This window comes from Gopherus flavomarginatus, chromosome 4 (genome assembly GCF_025201925.1).
Source record: "Gopherus flavomarginatus isolate rGopFla2 chromosome 4, rGopFla2.mat.asm, whole genome shotgun sequence".
NCBI classification, from domain to species: domain Eukaryota; kingdom Metazoa; phylum Chordata; order Testudines; family Testudinidae; genus Gopherus; species Gopherus flavomarginatus.
This window is the reverse complement of record NC_066620.1, coordinates 134,579,997-134,604,624: the sequence shown is the minus strand read 5'-3', so window position 1 is coordinate 134,604,624 and position 24,628 is coordinate 134,579,997. Positions and strand designations below refer to the sequence as shown.

Below are 24,628 nucleotides of genomic sequence, written 5' to 3'. Positions count from 1 at the left end.
CAACAACTCATGTACAAACCTAATAATGGAAGAGGACTCACGTAAAAAACCTCTGTTCCAACTGGGTTCTTACCTTGATATGATTCATAGATGTGTGAATTAGGTTAACAAAAGGACTGCAATTATCTGCCACTGCAGTTACTGTAAAATTACTAGATTGCTGCTAATGCTGCTCCTGCTATTGCCAGGAACTGCTCCTTTATCAGGTTGCTGAAATTCAGCAACCTGTGTTCCTTTCACTAATTAATTGCCATCTGAGTTCTTAAGACAGACCGAAACAATAACATTGTGATCAACCACATTAGCCTAATGACTTGATTTTCAGTTTAGCACTGAGTTATCTTCAGCTAGTCTGTTTGAAAAAATTATTTCTTCTCTTTCTGAAATACCCACAGGAAAACAGTGTTTGGTGCAGGCTTGTGCCAGAGTGCTGCTTATAACCCCAGAAAGTGCCACAAAGAAGGAGCTTTGCATGCTCTTGGTTTTTTTTCACTATGCAGTGGGCAAATTCGATCCAATAAAAAGACAGGCAACAAATAACACGCTGGCATGTGTAGCAGCTGCTGACAACACACCGGGTGTAGGGCACACCATGTATGCCACAGCGTATAGCATTCATTTCCCTGGGAGCTGTATTTCTTAGGGTGGGTTTCTCTGTTCATAAGACCTTTTATTAACAGATCCCTATGGAAACTGATCTTCCTTGATTAGCAATTATGTTGTGTATTATTGGAAGGACATAGTCTTCTTGAAAACATATGAATATATTGTGTCAGGGGTCAATGGATAGAGAAGAAGGTGGGTCTGGTGGTTAGATCATGAGCCTGGGACTTGGACCAACTCAGGTTTCTGTAGAACTGGCATATCCTGGGTGATCTTAGGCAAATTACCCAAGTCTGGTGACTCTGTCTCTGTGAAATGGGGATAACAGTATTTCCCTACCTCCCACCGGTGTTGGGAGGGTAAATACGTTAATGACTGTGAGTGCTTGGATGCTAAGGTAATGGGGGACATATAGATACCAAAGATAGTAGCTCAGCCGGTGTGGGTACCAAGCTCAAACACCCGTGACAACATGCAGTGAGCTTGGGCCCAGTTTCCATTGATGTCCGTGGGAGTTTCACCACGGAACTCACTGGGAGTGGGACCAGGCCCCAGACTAAAGCTTAGCAAACTGTTGGATGGTCTGAGCTACAAGTTCATCAGAATCCCTCCTCAAGCCAGACAGATTGCACACGGCTTTCATTGCACACATTTTGCACAGCTCTACTGAAAAGCATTCAGGAGTTCATTTGAAGAACAATGCTGACAGGATCAGTAGTAGCATTGCATTCTGTGGTGTGGAAGGAGTGTGCTCTGGAGCAGTCTCCCTGGCTGTGATTTTCAAAGGTGCTTAAGGGATTTAGGCACTCAAATCCAACTGAGTGGGAACTGGGTGCCTAATTCTCTTAGCCTCATTTGAAAAATCTTGGCTTCTGTGTCTCCTTCATTCCCCCAGCTGGGGCAACTCAGCTGAGTTGTTGAAGCGTTTTGGTAAGGCTGGCTTGGAGGAAGGTTGAAAGCTGCTTCCTGCATGAACACTGCTTGCCAGCTGATGCTTGAAATAGCAAGACTACAGATGGATATCCCCATAGAGAAGGCAGTGGTCTACAAATTAAGTAGGATGGGCTAGTATGAGTGTAGGTAAGACAAGGAATAACCTGCATTCTAATGTCTGGGCAAATTATCACCACAAAATAAAATCTAGACTCCCCACAAATACACGTCACGCGAAAAAAAAAAAAGCCACAGAGTTGCAGCTATAAGCATGGTCTGTGATGTGTGTAAGTACAAATGTTAACCCATCCAAAAGGGCTCTGGGGGGAAAGAAACAACTTCTGGCCATAAGAGCAAAAAACCTCTGCACAATCCCCTTCAAACGCCTAAACTAAACCTGCACCTGACTGTCAGCCATAGCATAATGTGACCAGCCACTTACTATAACAACTAATCATTGTAATAGTTAGCACCTGGCGCCTTAAGTGAGCTCAGGGCCCATTGTGCTTGACACTGTGCAAACATGGAATAAGTCAGTCCTTGCCTTGAAGGGCTTACACTCTAAATAGACAAGACAGACAGAGGGTTAGAGGAGAAAATGAGGTACAGTAGTGAAGTGACTAGCTCAAGGTCACCCAGCAGGTCAATGGCAGAGCTGGGAATAGAAGCCGGTTCTGTGGCGTCCCAGTGCAGTGCTTTATCCACTAGATGATACTGCATCCTTGGTGACAGTATCTCTCACTTATGTGAGGATAAAACACATGACCTGGCAGCCTGCAAAAATACCCCAAATAATGAAAATGTTGCCAACACCGCAGGACACAGGATTAATTCAGAAGCGGAACTAACAGCCAGAGGGAAGACACAAACTAGATTGACAAGTAAAAACCACTCTGATCAAAAGCATGACAAATTCTGGCAAGCACGAGAATACTCTCTCAACAACTGCCCCCCTACAAGAAACACACTTCCAACTGGCGTGTTCTAACCAAAACCAAAACAAGGGCAGCCTTCAGCAGAGAATCTGGTGCAAATCGGGGCACACCTCTGAATGAAATGATTAATGGAGCAACTCCACCATGAAGGAACCATAAAAGATTTCCTGTGGCCTGGCCAAACCTTGCAGGCAATCAATATCATTTGCATATACAATGCATTGTTTCATTACAGCACGAAGTACTAGACTAACAGGAAACTCGGGAACAGGCCTTCCCTGTGTGCCCTCTCTGAAAGGAAACACACACCCAGCTTCAATACTGAAAAGTATTCATGTACCTGAGGTGCACTGAGGCTCTGTGAAACCAAACCTGTGGCTTTGATTGTGATTGGAAAAGCAGGAGACGCACAAGAGGGGATGGCAGGCAGTGAAAACCCAGGTGATCTGTGGGAAAGAACCACTCGAATGTACTTAGCAAAACCTCCTTGTCTGGATAGGCTGGGATCCACGTATCTCCTGGTTTAGTGCGTGTTCTCTGACACACACACCACTATTAACCTTAGACCCACTTCCCAGGCCCCATAACTCTCCCCCAAAATCACCTTTCATGATTATCTTCTATTATGATCTAGTGTAGGTTTTTCTCAAGAGGCCAACAGACACCAAGACCATTCATTGCCAAACTTGCATTGGTTTGTCCTTTGTGGCCCCTGCCCTTCTCTGCTCCCAGCTGCAGCTGCTTTTTCTTCTTTATTTCCTTCCTTCCTTCCAATTCTTTCTCTTGGTATTTTGGGGAGGCTTTTGAAAAAGGGTGGGATTTAGACTGTGCTTCACAGTAGTCAGGTCTGGGGTCATTCTAAGCTCTCCAAAGACATGGTGCCTTATACACTAAGACACCACTCAGCCAGCATAGAGAGGCATTCGTATAAATGGGAGTAAGGTACAGGGGCTGTCTACCTTCTTGCCGCTGAGCTGTTATCATGTATACTATCACCTGAGCCAGACAAGGGGCAGGGGCTTTGAACAGGGCTGTATTCAAGGAGAGCACTGCATAAATAGAGTACATAGGGTACTAATGAAAAGTGGGGCAGTGTAGGGAAGAGTCTGGTGACAGGCAGATGGAAATGGATTGTCACAAGGCAGTCCTATATTCTCCTATCAGGGATAGCTCATTATAGGGGTGTCCTCTTGTTTTTACAGTAAGCTAGAGCTGCGTTTCTCAACTATTTTGATACCAGGGACTGGCTTGCTGCCTTCCTAAACTGTGTCAGGGAGATCTCAGGGACTGGTGCCGGTCCATAGATGGGTCATTGAGAAACACTGGGCTAGAATTTGCTCCTGGGTGACACAGCTATGGTACTCCATTGAATGTACTGGATTTACTCCTCACTGACATCAGAGTAAATGACAGGAGAATCAGGTCCTATATAAGCAAAAGAGTCACAGCACGTGACACCGAAATGCAGACGTGCCGGGGGCGGAAAGTAGCAGGTGCTGAGCAGTGCACAGCAAGATTAGATGCCAGTTTAGGACCAGAGATGAAGAATCCCTTACCCAGCCAAAAAAGGAGGGGGAATTTACAGTAGGTAGAAAGAGTGTAAGTTTGGCCAGCAGTCAAGCAGGCAGGAATTAACACCCTGCCTCTTGCACCTGCAATATCACAGTGTTGCCCTAACATCATATTGAGACTTTGGTTCAGTAAGGTCTTGCTCCCATCAATCTTTTACTCCTGCAAGTAGGCCCCACTGATGTCAGTGGGACTGCACGTGCATGTAAGTGTTTGCAGGACTGGTCCCTAAAAGGGAAGAATGTCACGTAGTCAATAACCAGGCACCACTCCAACGTGGAAGGGAAAAACTAGGCAAAAATCAGGAACATAGCAATATCTTAGTGTGCCAGGGCGCTGCATTTTTCAAATAAACCATACAGAGTGATACATATTTACATGCACTAGCCCCTCTTAGAAGCATAGACAATTTGTGCAGGTAACTCCCATTACCGTTAAGGGAAGCCATTCACATAAATCCCGCACACATTAATGGCCGACAAGCCCCCTTTGTGTAGGATTTCGTGTTGCTGCATTTAGCAAACGCAGTGTAAATGTGGCTAACTTAATATGCAAATACATTCAAATATTTTCTGAGCCATAAGAGATAGTTACCAGGCACATCTCTCATTCATCGTTTATAGAAAAATAGATGGAGACTGACAGATGAAATCAGAAGATAAATGTTATGAATATATCTTTTCTGTTGCAAAGGGGAAAAGGACATAGACTCTCTGCCTGTACATAAATAATGATAATAAATTGAGTTTCTCTCAGATAATCTGTCTTCTGTTTAGTTCATTTTTTTGTGTCCTGGGTACCCATCTCCAGATCCTTGTTTCTTGCATTGCCATTCTGTCTTGGTTAAACTGGGTTCCCTCTGACCCATTCCCTGGGCAGCAGAATAATGCTTTGTAATTTCACCAGGTTACTCATTCAGGGTCTGGTTGGTAACTTGGCAGCTTCCCAACTTGCATGAATGAAGCGAGTCTGCCTTGGAAAGATGGGTCAACCCTCTTTAACCCTTTGGTTTCCTGACACCAAAAGCCAAGTATATTCGATAATGGCCTCTGGAGTCAGGCAGGGAAAAGAGAATAAAAAATTAGCTCACTCTTACATTTTTCTTCTGGGATTGTTTGACAGGGCACCGATGAGACGGTGTCAGAATTAAAGTCAATGGTGCTGCATAGCAGAAGAAAACCAATTTTTTGCACCAAGGAACCTTTTAAAATGTATTGGAAAGCGAATTAACCCATCACCTTAAACACCTCAAGTCACTCAGGCAATAGGTGTGACTGAAAAATGCCTTACACAGAGGTGTATCCTCCAAAGCGCACTGAGCTGTTCATTATTTCCCTTTCACACCAACATGTCTCATTACATTTGTACTTAGTTCATTGGTTTACTCTTTGCTATATTCCTCTCAAAGCAAAGCCCTAAATAATAACCTTTCCATAGGTTTAGGGTGGGGGGTTTGAAACCCACCCTAGGAATTTCAAAAGAGAATTACATACCTGTTACCAAACTCAGTAGGATGGTTCAAATAAATCTATAACAAGGATCTCATTATTTATTACATTCTGCTTTCATCCCTGTTAAATTCTCAAACTTGTGGGGAGACTCTGAACTCCTTCTGGGGATGTTCACACTCAGTTTGCCTGTATAGACGGGGAGAGAGGGACTAGGAGAAGAACTAAATAATCATACTTTCCACCTGCACAAGCCTTTTTTCAGTGGAGGTTCTCCAAGAACTTTTCAGACTATACATGCTTTTTTGTTTGGTGCTTAACTAAACCAGAAACCCAGTCCAGCATACTCAGGAATGAAGACTTAATATTCAACAATTCAGTCTAATTTGCTCAAATACAAATGGAGCTCATCACAAAGAAGAAAATATTGACCAGATGCTCTGTCTCCAAACTACTATTCCATCATGCTACATTGCCCCTGCAATTTCTCCCTAGTTATCAGTCCCGTGCCCCCTTTCCCTCCTTTCAAAACTGCTTCCCATTTAAAACAAAAAACAAAAAATAATCTCTTTATTATTAGGCCCAAATATTATTTCTGGTGAAATTGGAGGAACCCTCCTCCAGGATTTCTCTCTCTCCCTTTTCTCTCTTTTTCATTTCTATGTATATGTTCCCAGTTCTTCCCCTGAGTGAACCAGCATTTGTAAACTTATGTTTAAGTTTCATAAATGAAGCCATTTTATATAAAACATCCAAAAAAAACCCCTTTGCTATATTACATTTCTGTCATTCTTTGGCTCCTTTCTTCACCTCCTGAAAGATGCTTAGCTACTAAGGCGTTGGGTACAGTACAAATACATTAGTCAGAGTGGATAAAATATGCTTATGATGAGCCAAATTACCCCGCCCCTCTCCGCATGCACACACTTTGGGTGCCTGTAAAACCCTGTGGGTATTTAGACACTAGTGGGTTGGTTGGGAGGTGGCCTTTCTGGGAGTGGAACACAAACTCAGTGGTTCCATCAGTGTGTTACAGGTAGGTCAGGAAACGTGGGTATGGATGCTGCCTGTGAACATGTGGATTTCTCAGTGGTTAGCCCAGTTTTACGTTTATACAGGTAAATGAATCAAACCAAAACTCTTTCAGAAACATGCTAGTGTATATAGAAATTTCTACGATATTCTGCACTATCCTCTTAGCTTCTCAAAGCTCAGGCTGTGACAGACTCTGGTGAAACTGCAATTGAATTACATCCCATATCTAATTACTGAGGTAATTTGAAGAGGAAAGGGAGATTTCACATCAAGGGGGGTGGGGTGGGGGTCTGTCTTGCGGTTAAGGCACCACTAAGGACAGCTTGGCTCCATTCTCAGCTCTGCTACAGCCATCCTGAGGGAGCTTGGGCAAGTCACAGTCTGTGTCTCAGCTCCACAGCTATAAAATGGGAATAATACCACATAGTTTCTTGTCTCTTTATGCTGTAAGTTATTGGAGAAAGTTCCTCATTCAAAATACAGCCTAGAAAAATGGGTCCTTAATCATGGTGGGAGCCTCCAGACAACTATTAATAATATATCCAACTGTGGAATTGCACAGGGTCCTTGGCCTAGAATCTCACACGTCTTAGGGGAGTTGCTTGCCCTGTTTGAAGAATGAGATAATGGGGTTATTTGAGGGGAATGGTCTTTCAAGGACTTCATGTCACCAGGGATTTCCCCCGCATTGTTGGAAGTTGTCTCTCTCATTATGTAGAGTGGGGTGAAAGGGAGAGGTGGGGGGGTGGGAGTGGAGTGGGAGTGCAGCATAAAGCCCCTCTTGAAAACTGTTGTTGCCAAGCCAACCTGATCTTTTAAATGGAAATATCAGGGAGGCATTTTCCTCCAGGGACCTCCACTTTTCAAAGCTAAAAGAAATATATGCTACAGCATGAGGGAGCTCGTCCGTGTCTCTCTGTGCAGGGGCTGTTCTATCAGTATAATTTTTCCTGGAGGTATTTGGAAACACTGGAGAATGCTCTCTGGGATGCATTGTTAGAGACTTTCTTCTCCCTGCAGCATCAGGTACCAGCCACTACTGCAAGTGGGATTCTGATGGAACAGTCACGTGATCTGGCAAAGCCTGTGTTTCTCTCTCTTTCATCAACTGCACCACACCTGAAGTAGCAGGAGAATGTCCTCATTAACAAATTGCACTGCTAGAATGAAACCTTCATATGCAGAATTAAATGCCCTGGTTACAGCCTGAGCTTGCCCAAGACCTTCCTTCATCTCTGGTGCAGAGGTTAAGCTCTCAGTTAATTATCAAACCACCCTTGGACATCTTGCCCTGAGCAATTGTGAAAATAAATATGTTAATGATGAGTTAATCTATTAAAAATAGAGGGAGTCCAACAGAGATATGTGGGGAAGAAGAGGGACATTTAACCTGTGAGGTAAGGGCAGTGCACAGTACATTCTGCACTGCTCTGCTCAGTCCATTGATGCACAGGCAAAAACACAGAGAATCAGGCAAGTGCCAGGAAAATGTGTGTGCACAATGCACAAATAGAGCATCTCCATCACTTAGAGTTACAGGCTTTCCCTCAGCAGAAAGTACCCCCACAAACACACAATTCACACCTGAGGAGCACTTCAAAGAGGAAAGTAGCTGATTTTTACAAACAACTTGTCTTGCTTCAGATCACAAATGATGTCATACTAGTGTTATGTCACACTAAGGTGACATACACTGAGATGCAGCACAAGAAGTAACATCTTAAATTAACCCCTTGTGTTTAATAAAGCAACACTTCTATCACAGTTACCTTCACCATCTGTGTAGATCATGCTCAGATATATTTGTTTTACACAGAAACCTGCTCAACTTTAAGTATAGCATCAATACCAAGAAGGATATGCCGAGAAAATTGCACATGATGCAACAGGTTGAGAAGAGCATGTTGACTAGCACACATATAATGTATATAAATGTACATATGTGAGTACGTATATAGCCTCTGCAGAGGATAAATTTAACACCAGGATTTAAAATATACTTCTACCCTGATATAATGGTGTCCTCGGGAGCCAAAAATTCTTACCACATTATAGGTGAAACCATGTTATATCGAACTTGCTTTGATCCACCTGAGTGCGCAGCCCTGCACCCCAGAGCACTGCTTTACAGCGTTATGGCCGAATTTGTGTTATATTGGGTTGCTTTATATCAGGGTAGAGGTGTAGTTTATAGTTCTGATCCTGCAGGTTTAATTTTATTCGTGTGAGTAGTCCCACTGAAATCAATGAAACACCACTGGGAGTACTTGTGTGAGTAGAGGTAAGGATGTGAGTATGTGTTTGCAGGATCAGAACCAAAATGTGTGTCTCCCTAAATCACTCATTAAGCAGACAGTCTAATGTTCCATGGGTCATTTAAAACTCTGGAGAAACGAGGGCCAGGTTCTTGGTCCCAGCCCTGGCAGTGTTGCTCTGCCCCAGCACCTTGAAGTGATTGAAAAGTTTCCCCAGCAGGTGTGGGGAGGATTTCCCCTGGGTGAAGGAAATAACCTGCTCCTACACCCTCCACATAGGGGTTGTGTGGGGATAGGACAAGATGAAGAACATGTCGCTCCATTTGATCTTCAGTCAGCATCACAGTCCCTCTAGAATCACGACAGCTGATGTCATTTCAAGCAGCACTCATTTCAGATGCTCAAAGTTACACCAGCCCAGGATCACTGGCATGGCAAAGTGGCTTAGAGGCACTTTCCCCTCTCTACTCCAAACTCCCCTGAGCTGGGCCAAATTTACCGTCAGCCCAGCTGAGGCTCTGGTCTCTGATGTTTACACAATCTCTAATATAAAGACCACCAGGCTTTATTCCTTCAGCTCCTGTTGGGTTCCAGCCTTGCAAACTGCAGTCAAGACCCCTAATTTCAATGAAGAAGTTTTCAGCAGGGATTGCCTAGTTACCTGGAATTCTTATGCCTGCCATATATTTTCCAGTTACTAATTAATATTCATTATGATCCAGATACGCATTTGGTAAAGTGCTAATGGCTCCTTTTTGCCAGCTACCTTTTGACGGAGAGCTACACAGACAGACATCTGCATAAAGGAGCAGGAACGGTTTTCAGAAGCAAAGTGTACCTCAGTAGAGCTAGGACTTTGGGGTGCTCTGGTGCATCACAAAGAGGTCGGGGTGGGGGAGGGAGGGCTGAAGGGGTGAATAGGAAACTTTTTCCTTCCCACCAGCAAAAAGAACAAGTGAAAACATGTGGAGAGCAAAAGGTTTGCACTGTAGCTCAGAATCTCTCATGTGATGAAAATCAGTGGGAGTGTGGAAAGGTGGACTCAGAACAAGAGCAAACTGTCCAGTACAAGAAGAATTATCAATCCTTCAGTGTGACATAACTACTCATCCAGTGCACGTTCTCAGCAACTTTGTGCTCTGTCCAGTTTTACATTGTTTCCTTCAGGTAGCACTCAATCTTAGTCAACAACCTCTAGTTTTGACGATGTTTTAAGGCAATTAAAAAAAACCCCACAACATAGACATTTAAATGATTAGTTAGCAAAATTTAACCACACCCTCACCACGTTTCCTTCTGCCAAATCCTTCACCTTTGTCAGCAGGAAAACTTAGTGCAAAGAGGCTAGTTTAGACTGTATTTTTAAAGAAATATATATGTCAATAGCAAATTAATTAACATCTTTAACACACAGCAACTGTAATTCTCCTTCACGTTTGCACAGAACAATGTGTAATCTCCCTGACACAGTTGTGAATGAGCTAATAAGAACATAGTTAAAAAAGAAAGATAATTTTGTTTCCCTTCTTCAAGAAGCCAATTCTTCACGAGGCAACACCTTAAAACAAATAATTTATTCCAGAAATAATTTTTCATTCAAGGTGAGATTGGCATGTCTCCCATTGTACAAATAAACACTATTAATTATTGTTCCTTCACTGTCCAGTGAAACCCATAGTAACAGTCACCTGCTAAATATTGTCACTAGTTCTAATGGCCAGCAAGATGATTTCCATCCATCTGAGAGTTCCTTCACATTGGGATCAGTGCTAACTCCTCCCTCCACCCACTATTCAGCTCGCACAGGGATGGGGGAAAGAGGACCCTAGGGGAAAGCTCTGTTTCTTCTTACATTGTAAAAAGGGGGAAGTGTTAGTAACACTCTGAAGATGTGATACTGCTGAAAATACCAGTATAGACAGGGCCTGATCTAATGGAAACCAATGGAAAGACCTTCACTGACATCAGTGGGATTTGGATCAGGCCCACCAAGTCTAAGGATTTTGCTTCTTCAAATTTTTCCTTATAACCCGGTTCTTCCAAACATTCTTGTTCTCACCAAACAGTTTCCTGACACACCTCGCCAGCCCCTGCCTGACCTGGCCTGTGTCCATGGGGCTTGGTTTTATTTGCCTCATTTATCTCCGCTGCCAGTAGTTTGGGGCAGAGAATGCGTCACGCTCTTTGGTTTGTTCATGCCATGTACATGTTTTGTATGTATAGGGAATAACAACATAACTCTGTTAGCTGGAGTGGAGTAAGGGCCTTCCTTAACAGGGAAGAATTCCTACTTAGTCCTTACTGGAGGGGACAGCGGCCTTCTGTGCAAGGGTAAGAAAAAATAATAGAAATAATCACTTGAAGTAATAGGGTATTTCTCTCTTGAGCCCTCTCCCTTCGGCGGACCCAGGCTACAGTGAGACTTAGGGGTTGTCAACACTGCAGTTAGACACCTGCGGTTATCCCGGCCAGCTGACTCAGGCTCGTGGGGCTCGGGCTAAGGGGCTGTTTAATTGAGGTGCAGACGTTCTGGCTAGAGCTGGAGTCCAGACTCTAGGACCCTGTGAGGGGGGAGTTGTCCCAAAGCTTGGGCTCCAGCCCAAGCCAGAACATCTGCACCACAATGAAACACCCCTGCAAGCCTGCGTCAGCTGGCCCAGACCAGCCGTGGGAGTCTAACCAAAGTGTAGGCGTACCTTAGACATATGAATAATAGCACGGAGCTCAAAGGCCAGCCTGTGAGTGTGCCATTTCAGGAGTGGTCCCAAGGAGCTATCCCTCCCATTTGTATGGCCTACAAAGGCCAAGGAGAACACAGGCACTGCTCCCTGCATGCTCTCCTAGAGGCACACAGCATCCCAAAGCATGTGAGGGAAGTCAAGGGGGTAGCACCATGGCTATTTCCACCATTTGCAGTGGTCCACAGAGCAAGTGTATATTGCAGTTCCCCCTGCAGGGATGCAAGCACAGGTGCACTCCAGCGGCATGCTGTGGGGCTCAGAGAGGCAGCTGGAGGGGTGCAACTCGGCACAGGACTGCATATTAAAGATGCAATTGAGCCCAAGAGATGGCTGGGGTAAGTAAAGGTTTGCAGGGTCAGGTTTGCAAAAAACCCAGATGCACAGAGTATTGGAATGATATCGGGGCAGCCTGCTTTTCTACTCACTGTCTCGAGATTGTGATGTTATTGCCTGTGACAGAATAACATACTTTAACAGCTGGAAGTTTTGTCACTAGTCTACTCTTGCCCTAGCATCGGTCCTCCTGCTATCTCATTGTTGAGATGCATCGAAACGCGCAGTGAAGAGACAGTGGCACAGATTTAGGGTGTGAACTCAGAGGAGAACAAAGCTGTACTGCAGCAGCAAAGGCTCCACTATGGAACGCTAAATTAAAAAAAAAAAATCTTGCCATTGATTAAAGAATAAGTAGTGAGTGGTTCTGCTTTGGAGACTTTTCATTTCGTTTCGTTATGAATATACTCTTTTGGGAGCTAAGCTGCAGTCTCTTGCGAGGATAGCCCCTCACTGCTGCTCCGTGCATAGCTGTCAATATGCCTGACGGACAGTGCAGGCACTCAGAGTTCCAGAGCTGCAATCCAAAGAACAGTCTCTTTATACTGAGTTGTAGGGTGAAATCCAGAAGCACTTCAGTAAGCAGGGCTTTCAGCTGCTGTGTACACAAGTTGTTTGTGGTGCACCTCACTCAACACCCCACTTTCCAACTTCACCTCAAACAGACTAGAATCAGTCAGGGAGGCGGGTGGTTAATGCTACGTTACATTATAGAAAGAAAAAAAAAACATGGCAAAATTAAATTGAATATTCTTAAAGTTCTAGGGATGACATCTGAAATATTCTGTAACTCTATAACCTGGCATTGTCCATTTTTAGTAGAAACAAGTACATTTTGTGGCAAGCACAGAGCTCAGGGGATGTCTGAGAAAAATCTCTCTCCGCAGTGTCTTCTTTATAGGCAGTGTGGTCACTCATTCATTCATACGTTATCAGCTGCTGCTGGATTTCAGGATGTGGCCAGGTCTTTCAAACTTAAAAATCAACTATTTATACTAATTCTTTTCTGCATAGTGTCCACCATTGTATTAAGAGTGTTCTGGTTACACCATTTCAAATAGATCTATGAAAAAAATAGCAAATCTATCCAGCAGCCCCTTTCGGACAAGACTGCATCACCACAAATTTTAACAATGGGTTTATCTCAAGAGTTTTTGATAGAGCCCAAGAACTGAGGGGTTTTGTTATTTTTCCCCAGAGGTTTAAGTAAAACAGCACCCAACAGTGGAATTCTTTCAGACGCAAAGTGTGGCTCGCATTGACTTAATAACTGTGTTTCTTTCTTTTATTGTACAGGAAAAATCAATGTGAGATCTTAGTTTCAAAAAGTCACCTGTGGCCAGATAGGACTGGAAGCCACTGAGTTTAAACAAGATCTCTAAAACTGGGCATTCAGAACTAAAAGGCAGATCCTCAGCTGGTGTAAATTGAGAAAGGTTCTTTGAAGTCAATGGAGCTATACTAATTTACACAAGCTGCTGCCTGGCTCTAAATGTTTAATCTGAATGGAAGAGTGTCAGCACAGCATTTCTGAAGAAGCTGTAAGTATTATCAGAACACAAAGGTACATTTTAAGATACAGTCCTGTGGACACAAACAATTACACATCTTCCAGATATTGCTACCTAACCCCTTTTTAAGTTGATTTTTCATTATTCTCTGTGTTATGCAACCTTAGATACCCATGGTCTATACTTGGTCAAAATGTCTCCAGAACATTCTTAAAATAAAATACAGAATTAAAATCACACACACTCCCAAACAGACAAGTTAGCATGTGTTCCTTCTGCAGATTTCTACATTGGCTTTGGATTCCTGGAACTTGCCTCATCCATACTGAAAATCCCAATGCTATTTTGTTCTAACAAATTAGCAGTTTTACATAAACCCCAAGCAAAGCAAATGGCATTCATAGCCTCTTTCATTTATGAGCTCTGGAGAGAGAAACAACTTCCAGCTATGTCAATTGTTAAATTACTCACTGAGCAGGTGGAACTGCACCCTCTGTAAAAGATTCGCTCTTTGTAGACTGGATGGAGTGATGGCGTGTGAAGTTAAGGGACACAATTGCAGGGCTAACAGGAGTTGCACACACCCGTCACCCAGGTGATGTATGTCTACTTAATCAAGAAATTATTTGCGCCTGTTGTACCAATAACCAAGCCTATCTTTAAAACATCTGAAAAGACAAATCAACTAAGCTAAAGTGTCCTCCTTTGCTTCCTTTGTAAGTTAGAAGCCTTCTATCCTTAAAAGAAAAACCAGCACATCAAAATACTGCCTCTGGCAATTGTCAGTTAAGGATCCTAAGGATTAAATCCAACTTAATACATGATTTGGAGGTATTAAAAAGATGATTTTTTAGATTGCCTGCCTGAGGAGCTATTGTTTGTTAAAAACCCAAACCCATGCTGTAAATACTGCTGCCCGCTATTCATGTTTCCAGGTAAGGAGCTTTTAAAAATGGAAGAGACATACACCTGGCAAGGGAAGGAAAGAAAGCCACTTTGATTTACATTTGAAAAAAGCATGAAGACACTCCACATAGTCAAAGAAATAGTTTAAATAGAGAAGCAGTTACACTCATAGACTAGCAGACACGCAGACACAGACCAAACCTGCTGAATACACTGATATCCTGCCCCTTTCTTTATTAAACTGTTCCTGAAAACACAATATTAGTAGCATGACTAAGTTAAGGTGTGGTTCAGTGTACATAGTCATCGTACAGCAGGGTCACTGTATGCATGTATCACATACATACAGTATGCAATTTAGGATTGCTAAAGTTATCATCTAGCAGTGCATACAACAGAATGACAGCTGCTTAAAACAGGGCTCAACAACAAAAACAAGGCACAGAAGAAGCATGCATTCCCCTTACCTATTGCTTATGTTAAAACACTGATCAGTGTCTTACAGAGACCAGGTATTTCGACCTAACAGGCATATGACTTTCAGCATATGCACACAGACTATTGCAAAAGCCATCTTCTCCCTGTCTTTTAGCACACTGTAAGTCTCCAGCAGCTCAGCTCTCCAGCTGCAAACATCTCATTAGACTAATGCATTCAGCACAGGCAGAAAACTCGATTTACCATAGCTACAGCAATGAATTTCCATTACGATGACAGCTTCAACCACATCATGTCCGGAAAACCAGCCAACCACTGCCTTTTAAAGAACACACACATTTTACACGCAAAAAATGAGGCCTGTGTGTTGTTTCCTTTCTCTTAGCAGCTAAACTAAGAAATTTTTTTTTGCCATTTATTTATTTATTTATTTATTTATTTAAAATCCATACAAACTGAAAGGTAATAGAACTTTCACTTTTTTAATAATAATGTCCCTGGCAATAACATTAATTATATTATGATGATCAGAATGGGTGTTTGCAACATTTCTGTTTTAACTACCCTCCTCTGTTGCCATAGAAACCAGACTGTATCATCATCTCTTTGTCCCGATCATGCGGCAATGTGGCCCAATACTGAGCTTGCACGATACCCACAAACCTGAAGGATGAGTTGTTTGACTTTTGGTAATTAAAATAGAGATCAATGATTTGGTGCTGCAGATATTTCAGTTAATGATGATATATGCATGGGAATAGCTTTATACACACACACACACACACACACACACACAGAGAGAGATCTGGAGTGTGGAGAATCGCTGTACAATACTGTAGAGATGCACAGAAAACTATATTGACAGTACATGAAAATATTGGGTTATGATCAGCATACATTGTACTATGTCAGGATAAGGGAGTAGCTTTTCATGGCATTTGGATTGTAAATGCTTTCAAGAAGGAACTGCATCCTCGTTTATTTTGCACGGCGCTGAACTCAATGGTGTTCAAAAAAACCCCTATAATAAATACAGTAAATAATTATCATAATCCCATCATGCTCCATTGCCTTGTTTGTGCTAGATAACATTATACTAGTAAAGGGGCTGTTTGGTTTTAAAGTGTTGCAAAGCTCCCTGCTGTCCATTTCACATACTTGTACAAGCCAAAATGTACAGCTTACCAATATTAGGGCTATTCACGTGCATGCGTCTGTGGGTACGTGTGATGAGCTTGACTGTGGTCTCACTTATACTGGTTTCACACTGGGGTAACTTCACTGATTTCAGTGAAGTCACTTCTGATTTACAACTGCGTACACTGAAATCGGAATTGAACCCAGTATATTTACGAAGCAGTGGATGGAAACAGAAAAAAAAAACAAGAAAAATTCCACTCATTCGTGTCAAAGCAGGAGGCCCAAGTCTTGACACTTGATATTCATGCATGACATGTTAGCAAAACAGGACTTTTTTTTTAAAAGAGTTGGCTAGAATTGCATTCATCTGACATACAGCTATTAATCAACAATCTGCAGGTAAGATGAGACATTTCAACCCACACCACTAATTCCCTGCATTAAGAATGTGTGTGATGTTAGTATTAGTGTGATTAGTATGGTATTTTTCCTTATTTGTTTAAAAATATACTTCCAGAAACCTTGATATCTCAAAAGAAGGGGCGGGGGAGGGGAAGAGATTGTGGATTGACAAGGCTGTTAAACTCAACAGATGCAATGCTGCATTTCTTGCCCATATTGCTGAAGTCAACAGGAGTTTTGCGTGCAAGGGAAGTGTCATCAGACAAATCCGACCTACCTTTCTCCCTCCCATATATTTGTTTATGAAGCCCATGTGATTTGCATGTGTGTGTGTCTATGTGTTTAACAAGAGTAAAGGCAAGTTCCTCTCAGCTAAGAGTTTATGGCAGCTGGGGATCAGATCCTAAATTTACTTTTTTCTCTCTGCTATTTGAAAAAGAGCAAAAGCAAATGCAGTTACCATCAGGCCATCACATTATCCTACAGTTAACAAACAAACAAACAAAACAAGGGTACACTGATAACCTGTGCAGATTTCGATTTCGAGTTTCCAATAGTTTGAACAATAACAATTATTAGTGATCAAAAAATATCTTGACCGGGTCTTTTTAAAGACCCTTCCTTTTCTTCTAATCTGTTAAAATTTTGGAGCATGATTCTCAGGCATCCCTGTCTTTTTACATTTTCCTCAGCAAATGTGTTGCTGTGGCTTGTCATGTCCGGTTATGTCAATCATGTCATATGATGTTACCAATGCGATCTAACACAAGCGGTTGACATAGCAGCACAGCACCAAGACATCAGCCTGGACTGTTTGCTTGTTTTTAATTGCTATTTTCCAACACTAAAAAAGTTTGTTCGTTTTTTAATTTAGGGCCAAATGTTGCAATCTTTAAACAGAGCAAAACTCTCATTGATTTCAGAGGATTGATGAAGGATCCCAGAATTTGCTCAGCTAACGTCTTCAGGGTCCAGTGAGAGGCTTTGGCCCTAGGAATTTAAAACATCCAGGTATTATGAAAGGCAACATAAGTTATAAACAAAAAGGAGGGTAAGATATTGTGGGAAAATGGCTGAAGAGTTAAAAATAGATGAACTCAGCTGCAGGTCCAGATTTTGATCATCACAGAACTGGAGTGGGGGCCTGATTCAGATGTGGGGTTCTAGCTTGGTCCATTATTAAGATATGGACTATTTGTAGAGTTCAGACCAGTGTTTGAATTTCAACCCAATCCATCCCCAAAGATTAGGGGGTTTGTACCCAGCATTCTGGTTTTGAGCCAAATCTAATTTACAACCAAACTTTTGTGAGTAGTAGGTAAACAAACCTCCCTATAGAGAGAATGCATTTTGAAAAAAGGCAGGTCTGTTTAAGAATCTGGCACATCATTAATTTTCATTTGGAAAGTAGTTTCATTTCTATTCCGCACAGACATATTTGGGCTGAATGCATGCATTAGGAGCTGTGTGAATGCAGCCGATGTCAGTACAACATTGTACAAAAGATAGCGTGTTCTAGGACATTCCATAGGATTTTCCATAAGGGAAGGATACGGTAGTTTTGCAATCCTGTCTTTTATGGTCAGCTTTTATTCACAGTGGAGAGGCCTGTTCTGTCCATTAAATGACTGGGTGTTCTCTGCTCATTTTGTTTTACCACTTCACCTCCGGTTACATTGCCTCCTGGTGAAGCAGTTCCACAGTGCCGAAATAAAAAATTCTTTGGTGTGGGGTGACTGGATCCTCCCAGGTGAGTGCTCTAACTAACTAACAGGGTGTTGAGTCATTCCATACATGCTTGCTCTCCCCACCCCCATGCTGAAGCTGCTCTCCACTGTAGTTACATAATGAAAGACTCACGAGGCATGTGTACATGAGCTATGCATGCACAAGTCTGTGTATGTGCAAACATGTAACCAAATGTGTGTTCACATAAACATGAGAGCAAGTTGAACCTGACATTTTAAAAGGCTGGATGGGAACCTCTTTGAAAACATACTAGCCACACAGCCCACTTAACTCAGCAGAAGGCTTTCTATTGACCCCAGTGAGCTTTATATTGGCGAAGGGCTTTATTACCTAACATGTAAACCTTCTCCATCTCAAGGCAATTCAGCTTTTAAAAATCCAGATTTTTCTAGGTGGATTAGCACAAGGGTTGGTAAACCAACCAAAGCCAAGCCTGGCACATATGGTCACTCTGTGCAGTAAATATACCAGATGCATTGATCATTCTCTCACCACCCTCCTCCCCCTGGCATTCCATTTATCACAGTCCCTCTGGATTTGCTTTGCACCTATTATTTTGTATTGATTTTTTTTTCAGCCTCCCCTCTGCTGCTCTCCTTCACACTCTCCTCCGAGCAGAGACAAACCCAAGAACTTATGAACTGAACTTTTAAAGCAAATGATGGAAAAATGGAGGCAGAGGAAGGTTAAGTGAATGACCCCAGGATGCAGAAGGGGTTAGCACTACAGCCAGAATTAGAAGTCAAGACTTCTTGGATTACAGGCCAGATCACAAACCACACCTGCCTCCAAGCGACAGCCAAACCACTGGCCTAGAAAGAGGCATAAACCATATGACCAGTCCCAATCCATCTATTTTGTTTATCTCCCTTCAAAGCATTTGAGTACTTTTTTTCCATGCACTAGAATCAAACCTTATAAACCCTTGCATCACCACATCTTAAATTTCCACTACCACTAATAATACTCTTCCTCCCGCCTCCCAACTGCACCGAGCCAATTATTTTTTTACAGTAATATTGAACATGATTATAACTATGTTTGCCACCTATCTGTATTTGTCCGGCAGAACAACAGAAGTGTGCTGCACCTTGCTGAATTGGATCTTACATGCACACTATTTGCACATATATACTATATATATATATATACACAACATGCCTAGGACTTTGATCAGATGAAATTCTTTACTTTTATCTATTCCAGGCAGAAGAAATGTCAACAAAACTAATGAACTCCTGAAGATTTTCATTTTATTTCAGACATTACACTGTAATTTAAATAATTCTTTAAACAATTACATTCCATTATCTTAAGATTTCAATGGAATTACAAAGCATCTGCGATAAGTCAAAAGGAAATTAATATCCCCAAGCAGCCTACTTCCTGTGTCCTATTTGATCTTAAGATATATGGCCAGCAAGTTGGAAAGTTTAGTGATACAGGGTAGGGGTATTTGTTCAATTGTCTTTTTAAATAGAACAGTGTTGGACTCCAGTTCCTACATTCGCTCAGTAAGTAGCCAGTGGATGCAGCATTGATAACAGGACTTAAAAGAGGCCATATGTCCACTCTATCCTGCTGATCTGATTTTCTCCTAGTCTTTCATTATTAGACTTTTCAGTTTAACTAGGTTTGTATCTGTAAATCTATTCAGATACTGAAATGGTCATGTGATGCCTATGTTGATATAGATATAATTGGTTAGGATGGGGAGAGTTCTTGCTTACCAGAATAAATTTAAACAATTACCTTAATTACAACAGCAATATCATCTTTCAAGGCAGCAATTCCCTAGGGAGAGCATCTTTGGATAAGTCATATAGGTTTGTGAGCCTTTAACAACAGTGGCTAGGAGGGAACCCAGCTCCAACATGCGGGCCCAAATGCAGTCAGTCCCTCTTCAGCAAATCATTTACACTCATATGTAACTTGAGGCCCATTCTTAAAACTGATTGACATCAATGGGACTTACGGATGTGCTTCAGTGGTTTGCTGAACAGGGATGGATTTAAGCCTATGTTTAAAAGTAAGCACATGCATAAATTTTTTGCTGAATTGGGGCCCCAGGGAAGGAGGTAGGTAATTTTACAGGTGGGTAAACTGAAGGCACCGGATTTACCTAACCTGTCACAGTAAGTCAGTGGCAGTGCCAGGAACAGAACCCAGCAGTCTTAACTCTCAGTTGCCCAACCTCCAGCTCACCGGATCAAACTCCTTTTTCTTCCTGAATCTTAAGTGATCTGATGAACCTGGAGCCCTTCTACCTTCCCCTAGAAGTTCATCTACAGATCTCGAAGCACTTGACGCCAGGTAGATAATTTTCATTATATTGATTCTACAGCAAAGGAAACTTGGAACAGAGATGTTGCCAAAGGGCATACAGTGAGTCTGACCTTGTCTCTGCTGGGATTTATTATTAGAAAGCATTCGCTAACACACACCTTTGAAAAGTCTGGTGTAGACAAGGCACACAGCTGTTAACACATGCCAAACTGATTGAGTTAAAACTTAAGGAGGACCCCACAGCTTTTAACTTGATCACTGTAGCATGTGTTAATACATACACTCCTTTGTCTCCACTAGAGTTTGCTAGTACGGGCTAATGAACATGTTTGAAAACACAGCCTAACAAAACACTTTACATCCTTGTCTAGACCAGGCCCACAGTATTTGTTTCCTATTAACTGGCCCCAGTGCCTGAGAGTCAGGAAAGCTTCAGCACATACTTAACAACTGAAATCAATGGGAGTTCAGCACATATTTAAGTGTTGGCCTGAATAAGCAGGAACTTCAGCACATGGCTGCACAATGCTGTCTCCCTGTGGCAAGGTAGGACAGGGAGAGGGGTGCCAACCAGAGCCCCTGCAAAAACCAGGCTGAGTTACTGGACCCATGTTGGTCTGATGTGGTATTAAGGTTTCTAGGAGAGGCATTTGGGGCATTATTGTATCTAAAAGTTCCTAGTGGCAAAAGAAAACTGTGCTCTGCTCTTTTCCTCTCCCCTTCCCCCCACTCCCCCCGCAAACAGCTGGATGTTTAATCCACAACCAAACCAACAAACTATTTAAGTTAAATATAAATATACAAGTTCTTCATTGTGCCTCATTCACTGACCAGTATTATAGACTTCAGGTCTTTTGACATTTTTACCCAGACTTGGGAGCTTAAGACCCCTTTTCAAACATGATTTAGGCAGTTGGGAACCTAATTCTTGCTAAACATGAAATTTTCACCCTAGTGAAAACAGTTTTCAGAAAGAATAGCAGTGGAAATAGATACTGCAGAAATAGACCAGCTGGGAAGTTGCTCTGCTATTAGGCTTCAGTATTTGGAAATCTTCACTATAATACTCTCAATATGACTGAACAAGATTATGCTGGCTCCCAAATTAGCATTCCTGGAAATTGTCCCAGGAGGATGGTCCACAACAATAAGTTATTGCATATTCCATTAGCTTGTGTTCAACATAGATTCAGCAGACACTGGAAAGAGAGTATTGCTCCAGAAATTACAGAATGAATGGCAATTAGTGCATTTCATTCCGTGTAAAGATCAAGGAACAGGAAGGATTATTTTTTGCATGACTTTCTGTTGCTAATTACATTACACCCGCATGAGAAGGATAAGGTATTGAAAGGCTGAATTAGAAACTCTCCACTGAGCACACACCAGAATAATTATTTGTGAGGCAACATGCTGAAAAATTAGCTTTTTCGTTGTAAGAATGACAATAATATACAGACTGAGGTTTTGATACATCCAGGTATTTCACATATTGCGAACACTTTCAGTAATGCTACCATCACATTCCTTTAGCCAGAACTCCTTCTAGGTTTGTAGGGTGGGGCCCTTTGATTGACTAGCACAGTGGAATTGATATGGCCTACAGTTCAGGATTTGAGGCCATATGGAACACATCAGGGACTATTTAAGGTTTTTACAGAAGTGATTATATGCAACTGACAATTCTATAGATCATTCAGAACAGAACTCAGTGCACATACAGACATGTCCAAAACTTGAAGGGTTTCTTCTCAGAGTGGAGACATCAATGGTGTTTAAAACAAGAAGCTTGTGAACCGGAAAAGGCTTTCTGGGTAATAGCATGCAAATGAGAAAATTAACCTCGTACATTTTCAAAGCAGTGTGTAGGTATAATGTGTTTGTAAAGGAAAACAGCCCACTACTGCTGCCAGCTAGAGTAGTTATTGCATTAACTCAAGTAGTAGATGTCTGTGTGTTTTGGTGCTAAATAAAGTTCCTACATTTAAACCTTGCTAACTGCCTGTGGGAGAATCATGACACTATGAGAATGACGTTAAGTCAATTTCCATTGAAGTATGTGTTTGATTTTTTTTGCCTCTTGACTTCCCAAATTTAAGGTCACCTCAACATTGTCTACATAGTAATATATATGATACTATATGTATTGGTAGTAATTTGTATGGGGTAGCACCCAAAATCTTCTAGAAGCTATATGAATATATACGTGAAGATATTCCCATCCTTAAAGAGCTCAGAATTGAAAAAGGAAAAATACAGACAAGGATGCAAGGAAAAAGATTCACCATCTGAGCAATGGTTCCCAAATGCTGGTGTTCTATGCATCCAGGCATTTCTAGTATACATGTCCCAAGGTACCTAGGCACTAAAGAAATGCCTGGCTTTACATAAAGCTGACACAAAGGGCACAATGAAACACAAGCATAATATAAAATGCCGAATGGAATGACTGAATGACCAGAGCAGCATTGTCTAAGGTTGGGCTGAAAGACATCCCTCCTCCCACCCCAAGCCATCCCCTCATTCTGTGCCTGGAAATAAGCAGAGTTTAAAAACTACTGTATATTTTCTTTGGTGCGGAAGCTGTTTCTTAATCTATGTTGGTATAGTGCCTAGCAAAATGGGGCCCCGTGTTTTGTCTGGGGCCTTCTCGAGGCTGCTGGAATACAAATAATAATAGAAATAAATTAATGTTCTGGATGTCCTGGATATGAAAATTACAGAAGCAGAAAGGGACAATTCGATAAGCTGCTCTGCAAAACAGAAAGGGCTGTGCATGTGTCTAGTTGTTTCACTACAGTCACTGAGCTGCGTGAGAATGGTGGCAGCCTCTATATGGTTTTGTGTGTGTATTTTATAGAAGCTCATGTACATTTCTTTACTGAATCTCTGCTGGTTAAACATTGTTTTCATCATTATAAAAAGCAAATTGGTTTGAAAGCTAGCGTATTTGTTGACAGGCTTTGCAGTGGATTTAATTACATATAATACAGTTGCCTGCAGTAGAATGCAGCAGGAAGATTTTTGAGATCCTTTTTGCTGAGGCCATGTCTACACTACAAACTTTAGTATAGTTACTTAGTATACTGCCCTTGCACATGCATGCTTGGTGCTGCACTTACACACCACGATTGCTTGCGCCAATGCAAAATGCTATGTGCCATGGGTAGGTATCCCAGTATGTCTGGGATACATGCTGTCGGCTGGTGCAATGCTTTTGGAGAAATTTTCACAATGCATGGTGGGCAGAAATTAGCCACCCAACGATCTCTGGGAGCTAGGGGTCTAGTTCTCAGCGTGCAACTTTCTCCATCCCCCAATGCCACCAACATCCCACAACTCCACATGGCACTTTTCAGTGTCTACCATCCCTGACAGAAGCATGGAGTCCATGGAGCTCTGCCCAGTTTTCATGAACACTGCAAATAGAGGAAACATGTGCCTCCTCTTGTATTTTCAGATCTGCAGGAAGTACTGCAAGAACAGGCGACGATGATTCTTTCAAGGACAGATTGCTAGGGGATATAGCAGAAAACAATTCAAGGCTGGTGGTGATGTTCTCTGAGCAGCTACAGATGGTGCAATGCTGCTTGTGGACTCAAGAAAGAAGCACTGGGTTGTGGGATCGCACCAGAATGCAAGCTTGGGACAATGAGCAGCGGCTGTCGAACTTGCAGATGTGAAAGGCCACATCCCTGGGCCTGTGTGCCAAGCTCATTGTGGGGGACACCCAAATGAGAGCTGCACTGGCATTGGAAAAGGGACTGGCCATTGCAAACTGAAAGGCTGCAATGCCAGATTGCTACTGGTCAGTGCGAAATCATTTTGGCATTAGAAAATCCACTGTGGGGGTGATTGTCAGGCAAGTGAGTGGGGCCATTAATTGTCTGATGAACTGTGACTCTCAGCATCATGCAGGACACAGTGGATTGATTTTCAGCAATGGGATTCCTGAACTGCAGTAGAGCAATAGATGGCATGCACATCCCTATTTTAGTGCCAGCCCTCCTTGCCACAGAGTGCACCCATAGGAAAGGCTGGTTTTCTATAGTTATGCAAGTGTTGATGGGTCACCGTTATAAGTAAGAGTGGGCTGGCCAGGGGATGCATGATGCTCACATCTATAAGAACATAGGACTGTTCAGAATGCTGCAAGCAGGGACAGTCTTTCCCACGTGGTGGATTAGCATTGGCAACATGGAAATGACGACAGTCATTCCGGGGGAACCCCACTCTTGTTCAGGAAGCTGTACTAGGGTTGCCAACTTTCTAATAGCACAAAACCAAACACCTTTGCCCCACTTCTTGTCCCACCCCTTCTCTGAGGCCCCACCTTCCATCCAC

At 42.3% G+C, this 24,628-nt stretch overlaps 1 protein-coding gene across 2 annotated transcripts in view; it reads right to left on the bottom strand.

Moving 5' to 3' along the window:
- The window catches only part of SCML4 (Scm polycomb group protein like 4), a 106,176-nt gene extending 91,147 nt beyond the window's left edge, over positions 1-15,029 (bottom strand). The window contains exon 1 of one of the 2 annotated variants that reach the window (XM_050951408.1): positions 14,951-15,029. In XM_050951408.1, the coding sequence (XP_050807365.1) occupies positions 14,951-14,975 (25 nt within the window). In that variant the 5' untranslated portion in view covers positions 14,976-15,029. Of the gene's footprint in view, positions 1-14,736; positions 14,863-14,950 lie in introns of those variants that run through there. The other variant, XM_050951409.1, reaches the window with a different exon arrangement.
- Positions 15,030-24,628: the final 9,599 nt, after the last annotated feature.